The sequence below is a fragment of the Typopeltis vanoorti genome, chromosome 13, assembly GCF_054136105.1.
Source record: "Typopeltis vanoorti isolate ZY-2024b chromosome 13, IOZ_Tvanoo_1.0, whole genome shotgun sequence".
Taxonomy (NCBI): Eukaryota; Metazoa; Arthropoda; class Arachnida; order Uropygi; family Thelyphonidae; genus Typopeltis; species Typopeltis vanoorti.
The window spans coordinates 52,050,188-52,077,861 of record NC_143561.1 but is presented as its reverse complement, the minus strand read 5'-3'; the positions used below and the strand labels follow the sequence as shown (position 1 = coordinate 52,077,861).

The following is a 27,674-nucleotide window of genomic DNA, read 5'->3' as shown; positions in this document are numbered from 1 at the left end:
CATTGGGATAGATAGCTAGAAATCATAAATAGAAAAAATATAGGACTAGCATTAATACAAGAACCCTACAACATCAACAATAAAATATGCTACTTTCCAACTAATTATAAATATTAATATTAATTAATATTTATTAATTAATGGGATCAGTGAACAACAGCTCATCTTAGACAAGAACCTAGCCATCTGGCCACCAGTACAAGCCGATATACGAGGATTGTTTGAAAAGTTTGGTAAATTTCTAATAGACAGTGACACAGTTTGTTCATTCATACCAGTGTCACATATCATCTTTTTCATGATCCCCTGGCAAAATTTTAGCCACATGCAATGCGTAATTCTCATTTGGCAAACATTTAAAATGACCTTGTTCACGTATTTCATAAAAATGGAGAAAAAAAAGTTTCATGCAATGATAAAACACTTTTATTTGAAGAAGTGGACGGCCACGCAGATCAAAGCTGAGTTAGATGCAGTTCATGGGGACTCTGTACCAGCATTAAAGACTATTTATTTTTAGATAAATGAGTTTAAATGTTTCATCAAAGATGAAGTGTGCACCAGATTTCAGCCTGAGGTTACTACGAAGGATATGATTGACAAAATCCATGGTATCATTATGGAAGCCTGCCGAATGAAAGTGCATGAAATTCTAGGCATCTCAACTGAACGGGTGTATAATGCCCTGCACAAAAAATTGCACATGAAAAAGCTGTGTGTGTGCACGTGTGTATGATGGGTCAACATTAATTGTTGACTGTCGATCAAAAATGCATGCAAAAAGACATTTCGATGCAGTGTTTGGCAATGTTTAATCACATTTCGCAAGATTTTTTGTGTCAATTCGTGATAGTCGATGAAACTTGGATCCACCACTACACACCTGAGGCCAAGCAGCAGTCAAAACAATGGACAATGCCTGGTGAAAGAGCACCAAAAAAAGCGAAGACCATTTTGTCAGCTGAGAAGGTGATGACCACTGTTTTTTGGGATTCCCAAGGAATTATCATGATTGAGGTTCGAATTGGTTCCACATCCACCATATTCACCGAACTTAGCCCCGTGTGACTTCTTGTTCCCAAACTTAAAAATTTGGCTCGGTGGGAAAAAATTTTCTTCAAACTAGGATGTCATCAAGGCTGTTAATGACAATTTTGCATAATTTTACAAATCCTACTTTTTAGATGGGATGAAAAAATTGGAAACTCGCTGGACCAAATGTGTAGACCTTGATGGAGACTATGTTGAGAAATAAAGGTGATTTTTTCCAAAAAAACGTGTTTAACTTATTTTTTTATCAAACTTTTCAAACAACCCTCGTAGACTTTCTTGCTTTTTCGTTTTCATCAGGTCTGAAAAAATCCAGCTACCAAACACTCAGAACAGCCAAGAAGCTGAACATCGATGTTCAGCTTCTTGTGAAGAAAATCAGTATACCTTGATGGAAGAACAATGAACTAACAGTCCTAAGAAAACATGTTAACACACTCAGACTATATCAAAGAACATACAATAACTAAGATTTAAGAGACGGCAGAACTACTATAAAGCCAAATACAGCTATCAGTCCAAAATTACAAATGCAAAAACAGAATCATAGAAAAAATTCTGTACTGTTTCAGCTGTATCGAATCCTTGGAATTGCATATATAAATTAGCAGCAAGCAAGAATAAGACAACACCTATATTATCAACTATTATTATTTTTTTTTATTATTACATAACACCTCCAGGGAGTCCAAAGACTCATTGAGGGAGGGCATCTACTCTACAATTCTTTGTCTTCGCCAACCGCAACTACCTTCATCATCTACACCAATGCCATCTACTGCCGACCACCACCACTAATATCACAGACAAAACATCCATGAAAGATGAAAAGAAGGCACTATTAAGAAAACAGATGGCACTTACACTAAAAATTTAGCAGAAACTGCAGCTATTATGATGAACAAGTTTATTCCCGATGAGGATAAATAAAACAGATGAAGAAATCTACAAAACTTACAAAGAATGAAAACAGATGTGGATACTCCTAACTACGACTTATTTACAACTAATGAAATTGAGTATTAAGATCAGTGGATCTAAGAAAAACTCCTGGAGAGGACGGAATAACCAGCAATATACTCCTAAGAGCATTTGTCGAATTCCCCGAATACATAAAAAGAGGGCAATTTCTTTTAGTATGGAAATGCTCTAAAATTATACCCATAATCAAACCAGGAAAAGAAGCATCCAAAATTAGCAAATACAGGCCAATCAGTCTCATAAACATTGATGGTAAGATGCTAAAAAACTTCTGATAAACTGAATGCACTATGTCTATGCAAGAAACCTATTAAGCAGCAATCAATATGCATTTAGACCTCAATAAGCACAGTAGATGCAATAATGGTGGTTAAAGAGTTCACAGAAGATGGTCTACAGCAAAAAAAAATATAGTACTGATCTCACTTAATGTACAAGGAGCCTTCGATGCTGCGTGGTGGCCAGCCATAATCAATCAAGAGATTTAGAAATTAGAGCAACCATGACATTAAAAAAACCACAGCTGTAATGAAAGAAGTCAAATGAGGCTGCTTGCAAGTCTCCTGCTGTGGACCAGGCTTCTGGAACATCCAGTACAACTCACTAGTAAGACTTCCTTTCACTACCGAAACAAAAGTCATAGCTTTCGCTGATTATGCTGTGGCTTACAGTTTTAAGTAATGGCCAACAAAGAACTCTTTAAATTTGCAGAGTGGGCACGAGAGAAGAAAGGTACCTTTAATAGCACTAAGTCTAAAGTGCTCCACATCTCATGTAAAAAATCAAAACAACCTGTAATGGTCTTCCTAAATGAGGAAGTTCTTGAGGCAGCCAGTGAGCAAATACTAAGGAGTAACAATAGATGAAAAATTTACCTTTAACAAGCACATCTCATATGTTGCTGAAACAAGCTTACAAATTGTAAACCTTCTAGCAAAGTCAGCAAGGATTAAGTGGGGATTAGGCCGAGTGCTGAAAATAATATATACTGGAGCTATACTGCCATCTTATGCTGCTCCTCGCTGGAAACATACACTAAAATCAAAGAAAAACCGACAAAAGCTAAACAGAGTTCACCACCTTATAGCCATATGTATGATTAAAGGATACAGGACAATATCTTTTGAGGCAGCTTGCGTTATTGCAACTCTAACGCCAGTCTGCCTGAAAATACAAGAATTCTCTCTTATGTATGAAGTCACTTCCGGAAGGTATAATGAAAATTATGACATTAATCTAAATTGCTACGAACATCTGCTTCATACAGTAGGTGGCCTCACCCAGCAAAGAGAACATATATTAAGTAGAAGGAAAGCTCTGAAAGTGACAAATTCCATATATACACTGATGGAAGCAAAACCAGAGGGAACATTGGTTGTTCTTTCATTGCATATAACAGGCAATCCATTATACAAGAATACTGCTCTAGACAGCATCTTCTCTGTTCCAACATCCAAGCAGAACAACTTGTTATAGTTCATTCACTTACATATCTCCAGGAATTAGAACTCAACACCTCTCATCAAAAGACAGCAACAATTTACAGTGATAAAAGCACTATAGATGTCATAAAAAACCAGAGCAACCATATAGCGTTAATAGAACAGACAAAAAATCTAGTTTGGAATCTCACTCTATTGGGATGGGAAATCAAGTTTTCTGTTGGGTGAACTCGCATACTGGGGTAGCAGGATATGAGAGCAGATCAGCTGGTAAAGAAGTAGCTAGAAGCAGGTTACCAAAAGTACTCGAAATCTGCTTTAAAAACACTTGCAGAAGAAAGCCTCAACTTGTGGGAAGAAGAAATGGAAAACATCAAAAAACGGATCAACAATAAAAGAATTCTTGCAAAGCATCAGAAGAAAACTCTGGCTGAAAAAATGCCATTTCTTCAGGTTTAACCATGCTAATGGGACATGGAAAACTAAGACAATACTTACACAGACTCCATGTCCTGGACTCACCATCATGCATTTGTAGTCTGCACCTTCAACAGACTGTTGACCACATACTTTACAACTGTCAGCTACTGGACTCCATCCAGATGCCCATAATACAACACATCATCACTTCCGGAGACAAGTGGCTAGTATCAAAACAGAGACTTACTGAAAAGTATTACACAGAATTAATTAAATTTGCCAATAAGAATAACTTCCAGTTGTTGTAATGTAACATAAATTACTGATATTGAATGAATTATGCAGTGTAAATATATGTTTATATTAAAATATAAATATGGATGTAAAGGTTGGAATATGTACATATACATGTAAAAATATAAATGTAAATATGAATATTAATACAAAATTGGAAATATAAATGTTGATTAGTATTTGGAAGCTACATGTAATATATGCATTATATGCAATGGAGCATGTAGGAATAAGTTACCTCCTGGTAGAGCTACTATTGGAAGGAAAACACACATACACAGCATTCCTTCCCAGATGAATCTAGTTTCCCTTACTTGCTGCATAAATTCTCAATCAATAAATAATTTCTCTAGGCACCTGATGCCAGATACATTGCAGTGCATGCTATTTTGTTTATCCAAGTCTTTTTGACCATGTGACTCACTCCTCATATATCCAAAAGCTCGCACCTGTTTCTTCTATATCTAACCTGTGCAATGAATGATTTGCTATCAGAGCTCTCCTAAACTTATTATTATATCCAGATAATGAACTAACAATTTTTTCTTTCTTACTTTTCTTTTATGCATTGTCTATTAATTCTATTTTATATCCTCTTTCATACTATATTTACTATCATACTTAAATCATTAGTTTCAACAGCAATAGCATTTCTTTTATTTTCTGTTTCTCTGTGGCAGTCCTTCGCTCTTTTATTTTCATTCCCAGGAAGCTTGATATAATCCATGATGCAAAACTGGAGACTGATGAATAATCAAGCAAATGTTGTGACCTTACAGGAGGAAAAAACTATGTAATTCTCGTGTTTTTTTATGAGAATGCTTTAGTTGTTTGAAATTCAGCTTTCTGATAAGGCCTTCTGAATTACACAGTGCAGCCATTGTAAAACTTGAGTGCATCCATATTTGAGCTTTCTGGGCATGTATCATCTACTACATCTGCCTTTCCACCTTAGTGTTGATATATACTTCTTATTAAATTTTGCCTGAGTCTGCCACCACTGTTATATCACGTTTTTTTTTTTTCATTAAGGAGTCTTTCAAAATAAAGACATCTACAATATCTTTATCATCTCTAATGTACTGTCCTTTTACAGTACTTTTTTCTCCATTTCTCATATTTTTTGATACTCTTCAAACCATATTTCACCTTTGCGATAACCAAAATTTTCTCATGAATTTTGTTTATACAATACTTCTCTCTTGTATTTTCTCTGTATTCTCTTAGAGCACATGTGACTTACTTCTTAGGCACTTTCAGTATGCTTTGATCTTTGCTATGACAGACAATTTCACCACATGCCTGTTGGCAATTCAATCAGTGTTTTCTTCAAAGTTTACCAGTAAATCTCCAAGGTTTGGTACTTATAGATTGACTACCAAACTATTGCCAGTGAATTTTTTTCTTGAATTCTTTCTTGTTCATCTCTTAAGATTTTCCCCAAACATTTCTGTATGTCCGGTATTAATTTCCTACTCTGGTGTTTAGATCTCCAAGTAGGACAACTTTTCCTTTTTCTTTATGCCAACTGCCTTCTTTAATGATTGAAGAAATTTGTCCACTCACTAATTTATCTCTTTATTACTGCTTATTAATACTTTGAGTACTGCTGTAACTTTTGGTTTGGCAGAGTATGACCTTTTCTGTCCTTGCAAACGATTCACTTCAAGAGGGTGCATTATGTGTGTTGTTATTAATGTACCAGCTCGTGTCGTACGTGAAGCGGCCAAAGAATTGTCAGTGCCCTTGACCATTTTGTTTAATTTGAGCCTCAGGACTGGGTCAGTCCCAAAGGGGTGGAAAGAGGGGAAAATAGTTCCACTGCACAAAGGTGGTTCCAAGGCTGCTGTTGAAAATTACCGGCCAATCAGCATAACAGGAATCATTATCAAGGTCTTAGAGAAAATAGTCAAGAAGAAAATACAAGATTGGATAGAAGAAAATGGGATACTGTATCGGGGACAGCATGGTTTTGTGAAGGGTAGGTCATGCCTCAGTAACTTGCTCACGTATTATAACACAGTGACGGCTGAACTGGATAAGGGTAATGGGTTTACAGTGATTCTACTGGACCTTGCTAAGGCCTTTGACAGGATACCACAGAATTCTAATCAGTAAATTGCAGCATATGGGAATGGACATAGGGTTGGTGAGATGGATAGGAGGGTGGTTGAAGGAGAGATATCAGAGAGTGGTTTACTCAGGAGTAGAGTCCACAAGACGGCCTGTGACTAGTGGTGTGCCACAAGGATCTGTTCTTGGACCACTGCTGTTTAATTTGTTCATAAATGATATAGGAAAGGATCTGAGAGGAACAGTTCATTTGTTTGCGAATGATGCGAAGTTGGGTAGGGCAATAGTGAATGCAGATGACGTCAAAATTTTGCAGGATGATTTGGATAGATTGGAGGTCTGGGCTAGGGAGAATGGATGTCAATTTAATGTGGCAAAATGTAAGGTTATGCATTTTGGGGTGAAAAGATTGGAGGCAGTTTACTGCATTGGTGGAACCATGCTCCAGGAAATTGATGAGGCACGAGATTTAGGAGTGTTGGTGGATAAGGAATTGAAATTTAGGGGACACGTTGCAAAAGTGGCCAAATCAGCTCATCAAATCACTTGGTTGCTGAAGAATACGTTCACAAGCAGGTTATTGTTCCTCTGTATAGCCTTGATAAGACCCCATCTCGACTACTGTGCTCAGATTTGGTCACTTAGGTTTCTTCTTGATGGGGAGGAGATGGAGAGGATCCAGAGGCGAGTGACCAAGATGATAGCAGGTCTGTGGAATGAACCGTATGAGAACAGGTTGAGGATTTGTGGGTTGCAAAAATTGGTTGATAGGCAGAGGAGGGGAGATATGATTGAGACATTCAAATTACTGAAGGGTTTCTATAAAATTAATTCAGAAGATATTTTTGAGAACAGGGCTGGTTGTGGGAGGACTAGGGGACATCCATGGAAACTAGGCAAAAGTGTGGTTAGTAAAGGTGTTAGAGCTGGGTTCTTTACTTTTAGAGTAGTGAATGAGTGGAATGCTCTCCCTGAGTCTGTGGTAGATGCTGTGACAGTGAATGAGTTTAAGGCGAGGTATGATAGATACTGTATGAATGTCGAATAGTTGTGATGAATATGATTGGGGCTTCCCTCGATGAGTCTAATGACTCCCTGGAGTTGCCCGTAATAATAGTAATAGTAATGTTGCTGAAAGATAAGTCTTTCATGTTTTAGATAATAATATTAGTTTAATATTATTATCTAATATTATTATTATATTAGATAATATAAAACAAAACTACTCATTGTAGTTTCTGTTTTATATGAGTGTGGGATTAACTAAGTTATTTAATTTATAAGTAAACATTGTATTTATTATTATTTTCTTTATTTCTTTTTTAGTACGCTATTGTCATTATGGCTCCAGTGCATGGTAGAATAATGGTGGAAAAGATGTCATTGTTGGGTGATTTGAATTTCTGATTTTGTACAGGGCAGAGTGTGTGAAATGCATTCATCGTGAAAATTTAAGTATTTATGGAAGGGGAGTGAAATAAGTGTGTATTAAGTGTTTTGACATTGAATGCCAGTTATGTCAGTGGTGAGAATAAAGTGAATGTTAGTAAATATTAATGACTGAATTAATATTGAACATGTGGTAGTGAAAATACAGGAGAATGGAATAGACCTAAATAAGGAAATAGCATGCCTACATGGTATTCTTCACAGGACAAAGTGCAAAATCAAAAAGTTGAAGAAGCAGCAAGAAATTGGCAGAGCTAAGAGGAGAAAAAAGCAGGTGGTCTGAGGTAAAGATTGAGATCATGTCAACAAGTGAGAAAAGCAAGGTAAGGAGAAAATTATGTATGGGGACTCTATGATCAGAGGAGTACTAAACAAAAGTATAGCAAAATCATGTTTCCCTGGCTCAAAAAATAATGCTATTAGCCATACCATCCGAATGCAAAAGAAAACTAATTGTCTTTTTTGGCACTAATAATCTGAGGGGGTGAGAAGTATTCTATGAGAGAGGATGTGAAGGAGTTGTTGAATGAAGCAAAATGAAGAGCAAGAAGGTGAAGATTGTAAGTCTTCTGCCACGCTATGATAGGAGTGAATTGAGGAGGAGGGTGCTGATAGCAAATGAATCAATATGCGGTTGTGCAGAAGGAAAGATGCAGAGTTTGTGGACATATGGCCTGTGTTTGATGGGAAGAAGACGGATATTTATAATGCTGATGGATCTAAATGGTTTTGGTGTTAGGTATTGAGAGAGAGCTTTGTTCACCAAAGATGCGCTGAAGTGCAAATTCAGGAAAACCTAAGCAATTATAGTGAATGCAGGTGAATGGGTATGTGAAGGCACCCATCAGGTTAGTGAGTGAGTATGAGAATGACCAACAAGTGCAGAATTTCAAGCAAAAATATTGAATAGGGTAGTCAATTCAATAAGTAAAGATGGGTTGGGACATAAAAGGATTGGTTGATTGGTTTATGACTTATTGGCACAGGAACAGCAAAGGTCATACTGCATCCTAGCAAAGGTTACAGCAGTGCATAAATAGCCAAAGATAAATTAGTAAATAATATGTGTGTATAAAAATTAAGTTAAGCAATGCAGTATCTATGTATAAATGAAATTACAGTCAAATGTGTTTGTACAAATTAATTCTTTTAAAATGTTAAAACATGCAGTTTGTATGAGTCTGATAACATCTGTCTGAGTATATATGGCTTGGTTAGATAGATAAAAATTTCATTCCTGTCTCATGTAAATAATATGTATGTACCAGCACCCCCACCAGAATATGACAAATAGTAAGATGCTTGTTGCATCTATAACACGAGTGGGTCATCAGCCCTCAGTAAATAAGAATATGTAAGATGACTGTGACCTATGCAGAACCTAGCAAGAATAAAGAATATCTTTTACTCTTCTTTTTCTGTGTTGACTAGAATGCCAATGCTTAGATTTCAGGCTTAATGTCATGCAATTTGTTTATCGATGCATCCTACCATGATACCTGCCATTGGGAAGTTAGTTTTGATCTTATAAAGTGCCTGTAGTCTGTATATGGTACTGTGAAACAGTACATTGAAAACGTATGAGTTGATCTAGAAGCTTCAGCTGCAGTTTCATTTCCCTTTATTATAATATGGCATTGAATCCAGCACATCTGAATATCAAAATGAAGGGTTTTTGTTTTGTACAACAGGTGTAACACCTCGCACAGCACTGGATGTGGATTATGCATAGGAGAGGAGATAACCTGTAAAGAGCTTCATGAGTCTGTATAAATTACACACTTTTGGTAGCGGTTTTCTTTTACATGCACAAGTGCAAGCTGAATGGCATGCAACTCTGCTGTGTAATTACTGCAATCAGGTGGGATCTGGTTAGAGATAGTAATGTCAAGAAACAGCAGCAAAACCCAACAGAGGTATCAGTTCTTGAACTATCAGTATAGAGGGGCAAGAAATCAGAGTGGGCTGCTCTGTGGGCATTAAACAATTGTATACTTAGACCGATGATGGAGTATGAGTCCACTGTTAACCCTGCCAAATCTCTGATCTTTTCCACTTCCTACAGTACAGCTGTGCACTATAACATTGATATAGTACACAGCCTTATATTTCTGCACTCCAAAATTCAACTCCTTTCGCTGATATTAAAACTACAACCCGACTCCTTTGTCCAAGTCAAAAGTCTATTTAATTTAAATCTTCCTGAAGGGAATTAACATCATCAGTGCTACTTATAATTCTTCCCAACTTTGCATCATCAGCAAACAACTGAAGATTCACAGTCAATCCACATGATACATCATTTACTTACGAACAAGTTAAACAGCAGGGACCCAACAACAGAACTCCAGGACATGCCACTGTCACCTTCCTTTTTTGAGACTTTGTTACCTTATCATAAAATGCAAGAAAATTGCTAAAGACAAGACCTACCTTTTACAAATCCATGCTAACCATCATAAAGAACACAATGTCCATCAACCCAGTCCTGTATCTTATTCCTAACAAATTTCTCTGACACCTTGACTGTCTGTATATTGCCAGACTAGTCTATAATTGAAAACTTCTATCCTAGAACCATGCTTGCTCAGTGGTAGTTCTTTCCATTCCGTAGGAACCCTACCCACCACAAGACTTTAACTGTTGTGCACATTCCTTAAAAATACATGGTCATGTGTAATCCATTCCCATAGCCTTCTTAACATTTAACCCAATCAATACATCATTTCACTTCCACTTGTCTTCCTTCTACATATTGCATGGTATCATTTACACAAGTATGATATATACTATAAGGTGTGCTTAAGGATCAAAGCTGTATAACTGAGTGGATTTAACTGAGTTTTCAAATTGATCTCCCTTAAGATTAATACATTTATTCCAGAGATGCTCCAGTGCCATTATCCCATCCTGTAGTGGTTCTCAGTAAGATCTGTGAAATACTCCTCTACAGCCAATCACCCTCTTGATTCAAAGAAAAACGCTGACCAGCGAGCAAGAGTTTTAGTTTTGGGAAAAGATAGAAGTCAGAGGGAGCCAAATCTGGGGAATGGAGTGGATGTTCCAACAATTCATAGTGCAGATCCCTTAATTTTTCCCATTGCCAAAACACCTTTGTGGGCAGGTGTATTGCATTGTCCTGATGAAACATGATTTTTTTCTTCTGCAAACGGGTCTTTTCTCATGAATTTTTTCATCTAGTCCTGTTAAGATTAGAATAATATTCCCCTGTTATTGTTTTACCCTTTCCAAGATAATAATAAACAAAATGCCTTTAGCATCCCAAAACAACGATGCCATAACCTTTTCTGCCGATGGAACCGACTTTGTCTTCTTTGGGGTGCTGAACAATGGCTTCTGTCTACTGTTTTGACTGCTGTTTGGATTCTGATGTGTAATGGTGAGTCCAAGTCTCATCCATAGTAATAAATCAATGCACAAAATCAGTTTTATTCTTGTTAAAACACTCCAAGCACTATTCAGAGATTTTCATGCGAGTTCATTTTTGATCTGCTGTGAGCAAGCACGGCACAGCAATTTCATGCATTTTGACTCGCCTGTCATCCAATACCATATCATGCACTTGATCAATGATTTCTGGTGTTGTTGCACTTTTTGGACGTCCTTCACATGGATCATCTTCAAGGCTGGTACAGCCATGTTTAAATTTGACACAGCCCATTTCTTAATTGTTGAAAACAAAGGAAAAGAGTGCCCATAAACTTTTATAAGCTTTGAATGAATTTCTTTTGCATTAAACCTTCTTTAACAAAGAATTTTATAACTGCACAATACTCAATTTTATCCATTTTAAGGGATACAAACAACACTTTTGCTTCAGACAGCTATATAAAACAAACTTGCAAGTCATTCTACTTGATAGAATGACTTGCAATTTCACATGGATGCTTATGGTAGATGTACCAACTTAGAAAAGAATTATCTTGCCAATAGTGTTGCCATCTATGGTCAAGGCCAAGAACTTTTCAGACCACCCTCATATTCTTCAGTCCCTGTCTCTTTGTTTTTCCAACCATCTTCTTTTGATTAGATCCCATGTTGAATCTGATATCCATGGGTCTCTATTCTTCTTATTGAGCTGAGGTACTTCTTAGCTGTATCCTGAACACTATGCATTGAAAATATATGGTGCACTTGCCATAAGGGCTAATAGAAGATAACAACAAAACACATTGTTTTTCTCATAATGATATATCTATAAGGGGGGGGGGAGATGAAAAGTTCTGGTTCTGCTACTAATGGCTCATGCAAAAAGTTAAGCAAGTTTGAGTGTGGTTAGTAGTTGGAAGAGGTTCATTGTTCGATGCTGTTGGCACAGTCTCCTTCAATGAGTCTTTGGACTCCCTGGAGGTGTTACATAATGATAATAATAATACCTAGAACAAAAATTATATTAAAGCAACTGATATAACCACAATCACACCTTAAAACCCTTTAACCCCCATGTTTCATCAAATTGTAATAATTTGTTCTTTTTCTTTTAGGATATATATATATAAGAAGACATTTCAGAGGTTTTGAAGAAATTTGAAGACACACAGTGGTTCTTGCCATCAAGTTTTTTGTGCTGCACGAAACATCTACAACTGAGATTCACCAAACTTTATGTGAAACTTTAGGAGACTGTGTCCCAGCATATCCAGTAGTTGCTAGATGGGTGGCCAAGTTAAAACTGTGCATCCTGAGACAACAGATGTCCAGTTTTTGGTCAAGAAGACCTTCCACAATAGCAAGAACCTTCCCTGCTGCCTTTTGGATTTGGAACTTTTTTAGCCATTTGTGTCTCCACTGAACAGGTCAGGAAGACCTTCCACAGCAATCACACCTGAAAACATCGATGCAGATGCCATGATCCTTGTTGATAGACGAATACCAGCCAAAAACATTGAAAAGACACTGGAAATATCCAGGGAATCAGTTGGGTGATTATCCATCAACATCTGGACATGCAGAAGCTCTCTGTAAAGTGGGTCCCCAAATGTTTGAATGCTGACCAAAAAGAGAGGACTTAGGCTGTCATCTCAAGGGATTTTGAGTCATTTTGAGAAGTCGTTTTGGAGCCATTTAACCATGGAGTGGGGACATAAAGGTTCTCCATTTCTAAAGGAGTTCCGAATCCAAAAGTCAGCACGGAAGGTTCTTGCTATTTTCTTGGATTTGGATGGTGTAATCCTTACCAAGTACCTCAAAAAAGGTGAAATTATTATAGCAGCAGTTTATTCAACAGCTCTGAAGGAAGTGAAGGAGGTACTGAAGGAAAAATGCTGTGGGAAATTGAGCAGTGGCATGTTGCTTTTGCAGGACAACTTACCTGCTTACACTGCTGATGAAACCCAACAGACAGTACACAATTTGGGTTTTTAATGTCTGCTTTACCCACCCTATTCACCAGACCCGGCCCCATCTGACTATTTCCTATTCCCAAATTTAAAGAAACACTTGAAAGGAACAAAATTTATTACAGATGATGAAGTTCTTTCTGCAGCTGAGGACTTGTGCGACAAGGGAAAGACTTTTTTCTCAGAGGATTGCAAATGATACAGCATTGTTACAAGTGTATAACACTTCTTGCGGAATGTATAAGTTACATGGCTTTATCTCGCTTCCTTCATGGTGATTATCATAACTTTCCAGCACACCCTAATATAAGATTGGTCAATTGGTAGAGCCTCTGCTACTAATGGCTCATGCAAAAAGTTAAGCAAGTTTGAGCGTGGTTAGTAGTTGGAAGGGGTCAGTTGTTCGATGCTGTTGTCACACTCTCCTTCGATGAGTCTTTGGACTCCCTGGAGGTGTTACATAATGATAATAAAATCTATCTATATATATATATATTTTTAAATTAAATTTTCATCTTTTCAGATTCATGAATTTTAATTAAATATTTTATCTCCAACAGAAAGGCGATCAAGTTGAATGCATTCCCAATGGTACGGTACTGAAGTGCGAGCTAGGAAATCCATTGACAGTAGGAGAGGTGTGTTGATCTCAGTTATTTCATGCTGAAAAATAAATGCATGCATTCAGAAACAATGTAAGCATTATTTTAATCTATCTAACTACATTTTGTATTTGAGCACATATTCTATAAGAAGAAGAAAAAAACATGAAATTTATGGCACTTGCACATTTTTGTGATATATTATCACTGAAACCTTAATTTTTTGCATTTAGCTGTATACTTCTCACAAAATAACTGTCCAAGTAAATTTAATAAGAAAAACTTTTTTCTCTTGTATAGTCCCCCCCCCCCCCCCATTTTTTTTTTTTTTTTTTTTTTTTTTTCATGTATAGTTTTTGGGAATCTTTATTCACTCATCACTTTTCTACATAGACATGGTCACATATTTTGATATGCAAGTGATATAGAAGCAATATGGCTTCTATTGCTTCCAAAGCACATCTCAGTTCCTCACTGATTTGCATTGCAAACTGAAAATTTGCAACTGAAAATTATGCTGCTTTTCTAAAACATATTGTCAAAATCTTCAATAATTATCATTAATTTATTAATTTGTGCTTACATTATTCTGAAATACCAAAAGTAGAGAATCTGTTATATGCATTAAATCCTGGTTAATTAAAACTCAAAATAATTCAGCATATCCTATAATCTGAAGTGGATCCTATCCCATTTTCAATAGTGAGTTTAGTTTAGCATGCTTTGTAATTTGTGTAGATGATTTGAAAATCAAATAGCGTTATTAATGTAAAAATTTGTTATTTTGTTCAAGACTCCATATTATATTCAGTAAATGTTTCATTAACTGCTGTAGATTTACTTGCATTGATTCTGTCAGTCTTGTCTTTTTTTGATTATTCGATGTCATCTCTAAGTGTGAATTTAATCCAGAATCCAGTCATAATTTTTGGTTTATCAGATATTGGATAACAAAGTTCACTGAAGCATGTATAAGTATAAATATTTTAGAGAGACTGTCACTCAAGGAAAATTTTTTTAAATCAATTAATTTATACTAGTTATTTTTTATAATAAAAATACATTGTTTATTATTATAAGAAGGTGAGATCTATCTGAGCAATAAATACAAGATGTTATATTCAGGCAATGACAATAATGAAAAAGAAGGAGTAGCCATAGTATTCAACACAAAATATGAGGCTAATGTTCTGGAATGGCAGGTCTCAAGTAGAGTGATGTGGAAAAATATCAGAATTGGGAATTGGACAATGAGACTTATTTGTGCCTGTGATCCCACAGAAGGTTCTACTAAGGTAGAAGTGGAGGAAATTTTTGATGCTTTAGAGAAAGCAACTGATACAATGAAAAAGGAAAAGTTGGTCCTTGTTGGGGATCTAAATACCAGAGTAGGAAATGATTGTCAGACATACAAAAATATTTTGGTAAAATTTGGAGAAAAGAGCAAAGCTAATAATAATGGCAAATACCTTTTTGGATTTCTGCTCAGGACATGTACTGCTTATTACTAACACCATGTTCCAACATAAAAATGTGTACAAATTCACATGAAGAGAAGAGGCAAAGAATAAGAAAAGTCTCATTGACTATGTTATTGTTGATAGTGATGTTTTTCCACTGGTGCAGGACACCATAGTGTACAGAGGATTTGAAATTGGAAGTGATCACTATTTAGTCTTCAGCAGGATAAAATTGAATTTCATATTGAAATGAATAACATGTAAGAAAGTTTTAAAGCGAATAAAAGTTGAGCAGCTCTCAGATGTGAACTGTAGACTAACATATACAAAGATTATTGAAGAAAAATTGAAAGAGTTTGAGAACAGGAACCAAACCTTGGAGATTCATTGGCAAGCCTTGAAGAAAACCCTGATTGATTCAGATAGAGAGGTATGTGGTGAAGTCATCTGCAAGGGTAGAAAAATCAGAACTCCATGTTGGACACAGAAAGTTAAAGAGGCAGTGAAGGAAAAGAAGAAATCATATCAAAAGTTCCTGGCAAATAAGTCAGCTTTTGCTCTTAGAGAATACAGAGACAAATGTAAGAAAGCGAAACACTATGTAAAACTAGCTAAACAAAAGTCATGGGAGGACTTTGGCAAGAACATAGGAAATAAATATCAAGGAGGTGGTAAGATATTCTGGAGATTGTTGAAGAAGCTTAGAAATGGAGGAAAGAGTGCTGTAAAAGGAGTAAGAGATGATAAAGGTGACGTGAAAACAGGAGAAAAAGATATCCTGGAAGTATGGAGTAATTACTTCGAAAAATTGCTAAATGAAACAAGCAGTGATAGCACAGTGGTAAAAAACACTCAACAGGCATACAGTCAGGAATACTCCAGAATATACTACTATCTGGTATCACTCCATCAATCACCCTCTCATCCACTTCACCAGTTCATATCCATTCCCATGTGCTGCAAAGGGTGCTTAAGGCTCAAAGTTATATAACTAAGAGGAGATCTCCATATAGCCTTTAAAGGAATGCGGAGAACCAATCAGGGCTTCTGACCAAATGTCCAATCCTCATCTTCTCATGGTGCATCCTGTTAGGTATCCACCTGATTACTGAATGAATGAGGATGGGCTGGCGATTTGGGATTTAGTCGACCAAATTATATTCTTTATTGGCTTAAACCAAAATAAAAAATTATGATACAATATGACATTTTTCATGCCAGCTGGGGCGCCATCTGGTTAAACAAGACCCCCGTTGTTTAACCGGGGAATCAGAGCAAACAGCGAAAAGTCAGCAACTGGAACAAATCCTAAAACCCACCCCAACTCAATATCACCAGAGTTCAAGATCGGTACTATCAACATAAGAAGCCTGAATGGCAAAGAAATGGAGCTACCTGAGGAATTAGATAAGTACCAGATCGACATAATAGGGGTGACTGAAACAAAAAAGACAAAAACTAGTGAGATCTTTCTGAGCAATAAATACAAAATGTTATATTCAGGCAATGACAATCAAGGAAAAGTAGTAGCTATAGTATTCAACACTAAATACGGGGCTAATCTTCTTGAATGGCAGGCAGTCTCGGATAGAGTGATGTGGATAAATATCAGAATGGGGAACTGGACAATGAGACTTATTTGTGCCTATGGTCCCACAGAAGTTCCATAGAGCCTTTAGAGAAAGCAACTGACACAATGAAAAAGGAAAAGTTGGTCCTTGATGGGGATTTAATAGCAGAATAGGAAATGATTATTAGACATACAAAAATAGTTTGGGAAAATTTGGAGAAAAGAGCAAAGCTAATAATAATGGCAAATATCTGTTGGATTTCTGCTCAGGACATGGACTGGTTATTACTAACAGAATGTTCCAACATAAAAAGGTGCACAAATTCACATGGAGAGAAGAGAAAAGGAATAAGAAAAGTCTCATTGACTTGTTATTGTTGATAGTGATGTTTTCTCCCTGGTACAGGACATCAGAGTGTACAGAGGATTTGAAATTGGAAGTGATCACTATTTAGTCTTGAGCAGAATTAAATCGAATTTCATATTGAAAAGAATAACATGTAAGAAAGTTTTAAAGCAAATAAAAGTTGAGAAGCTCCCAGATGTGAACTGTAGACTAAAGAAAAACTAGACTGAAGAAAAAATGAAAGAGTTTGAGAACAGGAACCAAACCTTGGAGATTCAGTGGCAAGCCTTGAAGAAAACCCTGATTGATTCAGCCAGAGAGGGCATGTGGTGAGGTTGTCTGCAAGGATAAAAAAATCAGAACTCCATGGTGGACGCAGGAAGATAAAGAGGCAGTGAAGGAAAACAAGAAAGCATATCAAACGTTCCTGGCAAGCTTGTGCTCTTAGAGAATATAGAGACAAATGTAAGAAAGTGAAACTGTGTAAAACTAGTCAAACAAAAGTCATGGGAGGACTTTGGGAAGAACATAGAAAATAAATATCAAGAAGGTGGTAAGATATTCTGGAGGTTGTTGAAGAAGCTTAAAAATGGAGGAAAGAGTGCTGTAAAAGGAATTAGAGATGATAAAGGTGACATGAAAACAGGAGAGAAAGATATCCTTGAAGTGTGGAGTAATTACTTTGAAAAATTACTAAACGAAACAAGCAGTGATAGCAGAGTGTTAAAAAAACACTCAGCCGACATACAGGCAGGAATACATATCCATACTTTAAGTAGAAAAAGCCATCTAAGGTTTGAAATGTGGAAAGGCAGCAGGAGTAGATGATATTCGACCAGAAATGCTGAAGTATGATGATATAAAAGTCTTACAGTGGCTGCACTGTATAGTTCAGAAAGCCTGGACAAAGGGACAAATTCCTGATGATTGGAGTAGAGCTCTAATATTACCTATATATAAAAAGGGAAATAAAAGTGAATGTGAGAATTATAGAGGTATTTCCCTACTGAGTGTTCCTGGTAAGATTTATGCAAGTATACTTGAGAAACAGTTGAGAAGGATTGTGGAAGAAATACTTGGTGAAGAACAAGCTGGATTCAGGCCAAATAGAGGCTGTCAGGATCAGATTTTCACTTTATGACAATTAGTTGAGAAATCATGGAATATAACAAAGAGCTGAAGGAATCTTTGTACAGATCAAGCAGGTAGAGAGGCTGTGACTTTTGAAATCACAAATGCTCACTCAAATCGTCCACTTGACCATCAGAATACCAGATAATCCCATGGACCAACGCATATCCAATCACTCACATCCATACATTGTATGGCATTACCAGAAAGCCAAGTTGGACAATTGTCGCACTTCTAGGCCTCATTTCCATTGTCAGATTTCTGTTTCCAGCTGCCTGAGCCAAATCTCTGTGCAGAAGGAATCACTGAAATAATGATCATCAGCATGGAAACATTTATTCACCACCCCATCCTAAATTCTCATCTCCTATTTAAGCCTTGGTTCTCCCTCAGGTGTGCCAAGGCTGTACAAAAGAAGTCAGGTATACCACAACTGACTTGCAACCAAAACTACTTCTTCCTATACCGCCTACACTACAGCTGCAAGAAAATCATCACCACACTGAAAACTGATTTTGAGTGATCCAAAAGCAGGAAACTTCATTCTGCCCAAATAGCAGACCTGTCTTCTGGCTTCTAGCCAAAGCTACTGGACATCATTTCTGTCCAACACCACTCCCATCTCTATTACCTGTGTGTTAAAGCTTAAGTGCTGGGAGGACATCATGTTTGAACTTTTTATGGAGTATTGACAGCACTAAGAACGGAATATGTCCAACGCATTAAAACTAATTTTAATGCGTTGGACAATATTTCGACTGTCAACGAGACTTCATCAGTGACTTTCACTGAAGATGTCTCGCTTTTATGTTTTTCCCGTTCACTCTTTCTAACTTTCTCCATTCTGCAGTACCACATGCCAACCGTTTCTCCAGTTGCTCAAGCTCACGCTTTGTCATGTGAAGGAGTTCGCATAAACGTGCAGTTTCTTTCCACACTGGCATCTCATCATCGACAGTATTACTTTCACCCACGCTCTTGCTTTATATGACCAAAATCAGTCACTTCATTCTTCCGCACTCGTCATGACTCGCATGTATTGCATTCACTCACGAGACATTTCTGACAAACATTCTCTCCATTTTTTCTCTTGTATCACAAATCATTCACTCTCTGCAACGAATACATTAAATGCACGCTACATCACACTAAATCCTGCACATAAATATCATTCAACATTGATGTCTTTGTTACCATTGTTCTCATACACATTGGTGGCATAATGAACACTTTTGAAATAATATCATGTCATAATAGTCACTGCTAAAGAACACGGTCAAAATAAAGAAAATAACACCAGGTATATTTAATAATATTGCCAATATTTACTAAGAACTTATCTGAGGACATGTGTACCTCAGTTACTGCTATAGATAATGCTAAGAAACATTTATTCACCACCCCATCCTAAATTCTCATCCCCTATTAAGCCTTGGTTCTCCCTCAGGTGTACAAGGCTGTACAAAAGAAGATTCGGGTTAGTATATACATACTAGAAAACTGAATAATTTGTAACCTTTGAAATGATTAACAAAGGAGATTTTTATTGTTTGTCCAATTTTTTTCTTCAAGTTAAAGTATGTAACTGTGTGTGTGTGTGTGTGAGTGTTTATTAATTAAACAATTATTGTTTTTAATTTACAAATTTGTTTTTTGCTGAAACCAAGATAAATGAATATAAGGAATAGAATTTGATAAAGAATTAAGTGGATGCTAATGTGTGTATATTATCTTTTTTTTAAAGTAAACAATTATAGGTACTAGAAAAAAAATAATACTCATGGTATAAATTTTATTTGTATTAAAGAATGGCATAACTCATTATTATAACCAATCCATAATGGAAATTTGTTATCCTTTATTAACCTTTGTCAATCACTTTTTGTATTGGCCACATTATAATTTGATTATTAATATAGAAACAGAGGTCCGCGCGGTTAGCCTAGTGGCTATGCGCTTCGCAACCATATGCCTGGGGAAGGAGTGTCCTAGGTTCGATTCCCGTCGGTGACGTGAGGAGCTGAAGGACCTTCCTCAGCCATAGCCAAGTTAGCCAGTCTTGGGCGTGGACAGCAGGGTTTTTTTCCTCAGTTTATTCTGGGGTTTTTCATCCTGCAAAGCAGGCAAGCTGTCCTTGAGAACTTAACACTACAGGCCATAGGATATACCGGGGCATAAGGCTGACCACCTTATCCTATAAACGGATTGAGGTCCGATGATCAATGGACCCTCTACGCCGCAAGGTAAAAGAGGGTATAAAGAAGATGAGATGAGATATAGAAACAATAATGTTTATTGTATGTATTATTTTCTGGAGAATCAATAGACATATAAATATCAATGAGAAAAGAAATTATATGGCAAGTGTAGCGTTATAATAGACTTAGAAACCAGGTTGGGGAAAGATCAAGAATTTGAAGGAAGAAAGATGAGTAGTACATGGGAGCTTGTTAAAAAATATTTGTTAGTTGCAACGGCATATATATATATATATATTGATTAGGAAAAGAGCATGATATCGGTTAAATTGATGTGGGTTATGCTTTTTTTTTAATGTGAACCTCCTCCACCTATTTTATTTTTATATTTTATTTTCAAACTTTGCACTGAAACAGTGCTACATTCCCACATGTAAGACCAGAAGAGGCCTAGGCCTCAACAATATCCTGTGATATCTATCTCCAGACCTGGGGATTCGAGAAGCCATTCTTTGGTAAGTCCTTCATGCTGCCATTTTGCCTTGCAAGGCAAACAAAGAGAGCATCTTGAAATCATCTTGTGAGAGAGAGAGTCCAATTATTTCCATATTAACTCTGCTGTGCCATATGCCTTTAAAAGATACATTTGCAGAGATGAATTTTGGTATAGTATGGTGTTCTTCTTGAGGTAGTCGTGTCAAGTCTTGGTTTTCAGCAGAGTAGCCTCTCTCATAATGGAGGGTAGTCAGTGATGAGCTTAAGGGGCTCACGCGATCCCTTTGATAAATTGTTCTCAAATTTGTGAACCCCTTGGTCTTCTTGTTTAATAATCTTGTAGAACTAGAAAATACCACCGCGGAATGTATACATGCTACTATAATTGCTACTTTAAATTCATATGGATATTATGATAACTATTTAAAAAATCATATCATTGCATTTTGTTCTGATGGAGCTTGTGTAATGTTAGGAAACAAATCAGGTGTTGCATTCAAACTTCTACAAAGATTTCCCAGCATTGTGATTTGGCATTGCATTGCTCATTGTTTACAATTAGCATTAGATGATTCGATAAAAAAACATTAAAGAAATAAATCATTTTGAAATATTTATGAATAAATTATATGCTTTTTATCATCAATCACCAAAAAATCAACGAGAATTAAATACGATTGCAAAAGGCCTTGATATCGAAATTTTAAAGATCGGCCATGTGTTTGGACCATAATGGGCAGCTTGCAGTTTACAAACGGCTCTTGCTTTGTGGAGAAATTACCCAGCTTTATGCAAGTATTTTGCATCGAACGATAAATACAAGGGCTTTTTAAACCAACTTCTTAATTTGGAATTTTTAAAAGATCCAGCATTAATGATGCTGGATCTATCTTACAGGAATTATCATATCTGTTCAGAAGCTCTACAAAGTCGCAATATAAGTATTATAAGGGCTATAAGAATTAGCCCCCCCTTTTTTTTTTGCTCGACGATGTGAGCCTTTTGTTAAAATTTCCATAGCTCACCACTGAGGGTAGTGATTGGTCCAGCACCCACAACTTGCACATCAATAACAACTAACTCCTCTCTTTACTAGAAGGTCAGGCTTCCTTAATCCAATGTTAGTCCTATAGCAGGGTTCTACTGCTGTTATCCAACCTATGTTCTTAAAACTTATTTTCTATAACTCTCACTATTGCACTGTTTTCTGACACATACTCCATGTGTTCGAAAACAACATTGAGCAGCATGAGCCAGATTTTCTATACTCTGACTGCTTGCTCTGCAGTTCTTGTTGTCACTTCTTCCCTGTTTATATGAGCTTGAGTCAGCAGAGATTAAATTAATTAAGTTAAATCCTAATTAAATCTATATATTCAAAACCAGGCAAGAAGCAAGTTCATCCTTGATCTATTGATGCTGAGAGAGGACATGCTTAGATTTTTGTAATGCATCTCCATCAACTAAATGATGCAACATAAATGGATAAAGTTGTAATGGATTGGAACTAACCATTGCAATGATAGAATCTCAAAACTTCCATGGTTTGCAGAGGCATGGAAAAATGGTATTGACATGTTGTGAGGAAGACATAACCACGAACAGTCTTTACCTAGGACTAACCTTTGATAGAGGCTAGGAAAAAAGATAAAATTCAGAATGAAGAGCCTCTGTTGAAGTTTAAGTAGAGTTATATGGAGAGAAGAAAAAAAAAAGATCTTAGAGTGGATTGGAAAGCACAATGGCCTATCAGAGAGATGAGAAGAGAACACTGAAGTATCTGCATTCCTCCAGAACCGAGATAGAGTACAAGAACATGCCACGTAGGGAAAACTCAGTTCTCAGCCCTGAGAGGACATGAGAAAGCATACTTGACTTTGTCACACTGGTGTTTAAACCTCAAACAAAGACGTTGAGGAGTTCCTTCGAGCCTTTTTTTAGTAGAGGTTAGGAGTATAAGGTAATCAGCGGATGCTATATCATTAACAGTGGTTGTGTCAACAAAGTAGCCATTATTCTCATAGATAAACTTATATGTTGGTTACAAAAGACTTTAAATTTTTCAAGAAATGACAGAGGTATACTAAAATATTAATTAAAAAACTTTAATCAGTACTTTCCTATATTTCGGCAATGTTAAAATGCCAACTTCTGGGAACATAAAACTATGATATGTGCACGCAGGCACTAACACTAAGCAAATAAGGCTGAAGAAGACAACTGAAGTTGGTCCTAGAGTCCTAAAAGTACCCCCTAGTGGGCTAAATTGGGTTGTCTTGGCTGTTGGGCTGATGTTCTTAAGATGCAAACTTCCCAAACTTGGGGCAGTCTCATGCACTCAAAATTGTTGAGGTTTGGGAAGATTTTTAGAGCTAAGTCTGATTCCAGGAATAATCTTTCAAACTTATATTTGCTGCGGTGTAGTAAAGTGGCTTTCTTCCAGCGACTGGGGGTTGTATTCTGTTGTGGGCTAGTGCATGGTCAGCAAGTCCTGAGTGGCTGTATTGGTGAAACCGGATGTAGTCTTTGTGTTCCGATATCCTGATATTAGCTGTCCTGCCTGTTTGGCCATAGTATGACAGTTTACAAATGCAAGGGACCTGGTATACTCTAGCTAGGTCTTGTGGAAGTGACTGGTCTTTGGTGGAGTGGATAAGGGATACCAATATTTCTTATATGGTTTGTAAAAGGTAGTCAGGTCATATTTTTTGAAGATTTTTGTTAGCTTTTCAGACGTGCCCTAGATATAAGGAATGGGGATAGATTTAGTATTATCTCTGTTATGAATGGGGGGGGGGGTTTAACTGTTTTAATGTTTTCTGGATTTTTTGGGGGTTGTAGCCATTGGCTAAGAAGGTGCTAAGGATATGGTTAAGTTTAGTTAGGGCATTGCTATCTGAACAGATTAATTTAGCCCTGTTATATAGGATTTTTACAATCCCATATTGTTGAGAGAGGGGGGGGGGGGTGATTGCTGGTGAATGTATCTACCTGTATGTGTTGGCTTTCTCTAAACAGAGAAAGCCACTGATCCATCAGGCTGACATGTAATCAGTGTCTAGGAAATGGAGACTGTTGTTGTTTTTTCCTTTTCCAAGGTGAACTGGATTCTGGAGTGTTGATTGTTTAAGTGTGTTAAGAAGTTGTGGGGTGTATAACAGTGGGACTGGTTTAAACTAGTCGCATTGTTATACCAGATTGTTTCACATACTGTGACAAGCTTTTTGTGCTCTGAAAATGCTGGATATAATACCAGCAAAATATCAGCAAATAAGTTAATAAATGGTAATTCTTTTCTTATCAGTATGTGTGTTTTCATCAGAACCGTTAAAAATAAATTGACAAATATGGGAATAGTGTTCTAAAGTTGGGCATATTTAAAGAAGTTTGGTTTCTGAGGTGTCAAGAGTTTGGTGAGAACTACTGCTTTGGACAAAAAAAAAAAAGTATACCAAACTTCTTGGAGGCAAGACCTCCAAGGCTCAGGTCTGAAGCACATATAAGCACATAGTCTGAAGACTCACACCTGATGTGTTTATACCAGGATAGGTTAGATGTGAAATTTAACAGAAAGAGAGAAGAATAATCCTGGTTGGTGAGCACAATATTGTCAAAAGTGAGGGAGAAGAGGCATGGTCTTTCATCTAGGAGATGAGAAAGGATTGCATTTTGGTGTCATGATTTTCACCAGGTTGTCTTCACCCCACTTGAGAATGTCAAAGAAATCAGTATTACAGGTATTGGTTAAAAGAAGATCTTGAAGCTGAATTAACTGAACACTACAAGGTTTTGAAATTAAAAAAAAAGCAGTACTATCATCAGCAAAGCTAAGAATAGGATTGGATATTAGAGAGAGAGAGAAGATCATTAATATATAGAAGGAGGAGTGTAGACAAGAGCACTGGCTCCAGAGGTACACCAGGATTAATTGAAAAATCTGAAAGGGAACCATCCACCATGACCTTCAACAAATGGCGAGAGAGGAATGCTGGCAATCCATTCACAGAGAGAAAGAATACTATAAAATGGTAGCTCGGTAAGAAGGCAATGATGCCAGACTCGATCAGAAATATCAAGAGCAACCATTTGAGTTTCTTAAAACTTTTTCATAGCTTGTGGGTGGGGTTGGCTAGGAGATCTGCTATAGAATGTGAATGGCAGAATTGATATTGATGAGTCTGAATAATGAAATAGTTGGCTATTGATGATCTTTTCCATTATTTTTTAGAGTATTGAGGTCAGGGCATTAGTTCGATAGTTGATTTTTATTTCCCTTTTTTGGGAACAGGCTGGATAAAAGCTTGTTTCTGAGCAGTTGGGTGGATGCCAGTTGAGTATAACAGCTTGAAGAGACAATACAAGATGGGTGTGAGTTCTGAAGCACAAGCTTTTAGTACAATTGGAGGAGGTGTACTGCGGTTAGTTTGTGGAACGGTGAGAGGAGATTTGTTTCAGTTGTTTATACGAGAGTTGTAAGGAAAAAAGTGATGTCAAGAGGTCTGCCTTAACTTTACGAGATGTTACCATTATGCCATCAGGATGTGAGAGAGGCGGAAACATGGAAGGACAGAGATTACATCCCATGGCCTTGGCAAGAGACCACAGGTCTTGACTGCCATTTGGTCAGGAGACAAGCTTAGTGCATTTGACACTTCCAATGTCTGCTTTAGATTTCTTGATATTTGCAGTTGTTACAACTGTAATGTAAGCTGAGGGAGAGGCTAGAGTTTTTGACTTGGACTGCTTTGGCACATTTGTGGGAAAATCAAGGTTTGGATAGGGATGAAGGATTTGAATGGAGTAGGGAATAAACGCACTCATCCCAGTGAAGATAATTTCTGTTATTAGATCAAAGCAGATACAAAGATAAGAAGAATGGAAGAAATAATCAGACCAGGGAAACTAGGCATGGAAGTCCAGAATATGATACTGTTGTAATGCACAGGACATGAGGATGATAATAACAGGGAATGGATCTGCATAAAAGGAGATATGGACCGTGCTATGAACAGACTTGCCAAGATGAGAGCTTACATCAGTGGTGTATATGGAGAGAGGTGGTTAAGAAGAGGTCCATGGTGTTGGGAGAATGATGATGATTATCCAGAATTCTGGTGGATTGTTGAATAATGTGTGTTAAATCATTGCTGATAGCAAACAGTTCAACTTCTTTAGCTTGGTCTGTAAAGTTGGAGAAGTAAAACCAGTCTGAATTGTTGATGTTGAAATCACCAACGATAGATGTCAGTCTTATAACAGACTGACATCTATCTGTTTTTTTTTTTTTTTTTTTTGTTTGTTTGTTTTCTTCTTTCTCTCAGAAACTGGTTGTTACTCTCTCTCTCTCTCTCATGAAACATGCCATCATGCTCGAGTACACATCCAATTTATAGATGTAAATTCACCTTATGGTGTTTTATGGAGTCATAAGGTCTCAAGGAAAAATAACATGCTATATCAACAGATTATAGGAAGTATAATGACCTATGGATTTGAGTGTTGGATCCTCACTAACAGACAAAGGAAATAATTAGAAGTCATAGAGATGATATATTTCAAATGAAGTATGAGAACCACCCATATGGACTGTCTCATGAATGTATATTATTCAAACTGAAATGTAAGTTGAATAACCTGTCACCGTGATGATGGATGCCTTGAAATGATATGGACGTGTCAGAAAATAAGAGAATGATGGCTGTTGAGAATTATGAATTAGTCACTCCCTTGAAGAAGGAAAACAGTAAGTCCACTTAGTCCTATTGTCTTACTGTTTTCCAATGGTCTTTCTCCACTGAGAGACCATTGTGAGAACTATGGAGAAAAGAGGCTTAAAGGATGCGTGTTGTAAAAAAATCATCAAAAATGAAATTCGAGAACAGGCAGCTGCTGACAAATGAAAATATCTGCAAAAATGAAACAAAACAACACATGGATCAAATATATCATATATATATATATATATATGCTGAATTATGTGGATATATGCTGAAGCATATATCCACATAATTTTTTCTATAATCTTGTCTTCTTGCTTGGCCTCCTCATGTCTGAAGACTCATGACTCTAGCCACAATGTCTCTACATTTCTTTCTGTCTTTTCTTGTAGCAGTGGCCAACTCCCAAGTAAGTCCGGTGATCTTTTCAATCTGGTCCAACCATCTTGATCTTGGACGTCCTCTTTTTCTGTCCTTCCACTTGGCCCTGAGTGATAAGTTTTTCCAAGTTGTTATTTTCCCTGTCTTGAAACGTGAACAAAATATTTGAGAATACTTTAATTTACAATATCACATAACCACCTCTTAGTTTTTAGTTGTTGTAATTATTAGATCTTTTGTCCATCCAGGAGACTCTCAACATTCTTCTCCATCACCACATCTTGAAGCTGTTTATCTTGTCCATATCTTTCTTGCTGAGTGTCAGAGAATTTTCATTTATGGTGCTGAAAATTGAAAACACCAAGCTTTTGACCAGTCTTAATTTAGTGCTGATAGAAATGTTTATGTCTTTCCATATTTTCTGCAATTGCACCACTGCTGACCTAGCCATGGTATTTCTTCTTTTAATTTCTGATTGACATCTACTCTTGGTGCTTATTAGAGCTGTAAGGTAAATGAATTCATCCACCTTCTTGAAGTTAATGTTGTGGGTGAAATTGTCATTTTCATCTATGGCCATGTATTTTGTTTTATCAAGATTAATTCTTAGACCATATTTCAAGCTTTCCCATTCAACTCTTTTAATGAGGAACTCCAGTTCTCCTTTGCTGTTGGCAATAAGAAAGGTATTGTCAGCATACGTAA

General features: G+C 36.8%; 1 protein-coding gene across 1 annotated transcript in view; it reads left to right on the top strand.

Moving 5' to 3' along the window:
• LOC150100151 (integrin alpha-PS1-like) overlaps window positions 1-27,674 on the top strand; it is a 573,942-nt gene that overhangs the window by 309,972 nt on the left and 236,296 nt on the right. Inside the window, exon 17 of the mRNA XM_090402382.1 lies at window positions 13,630-13,707. Coding sequence (XP_090258508.1) covers window positions 13,630-13,707 — 78 coding nt within the window. The remainder of the gene's footprint in view (window positions 1-13,629; window positions 13,708-27,674) is intronic.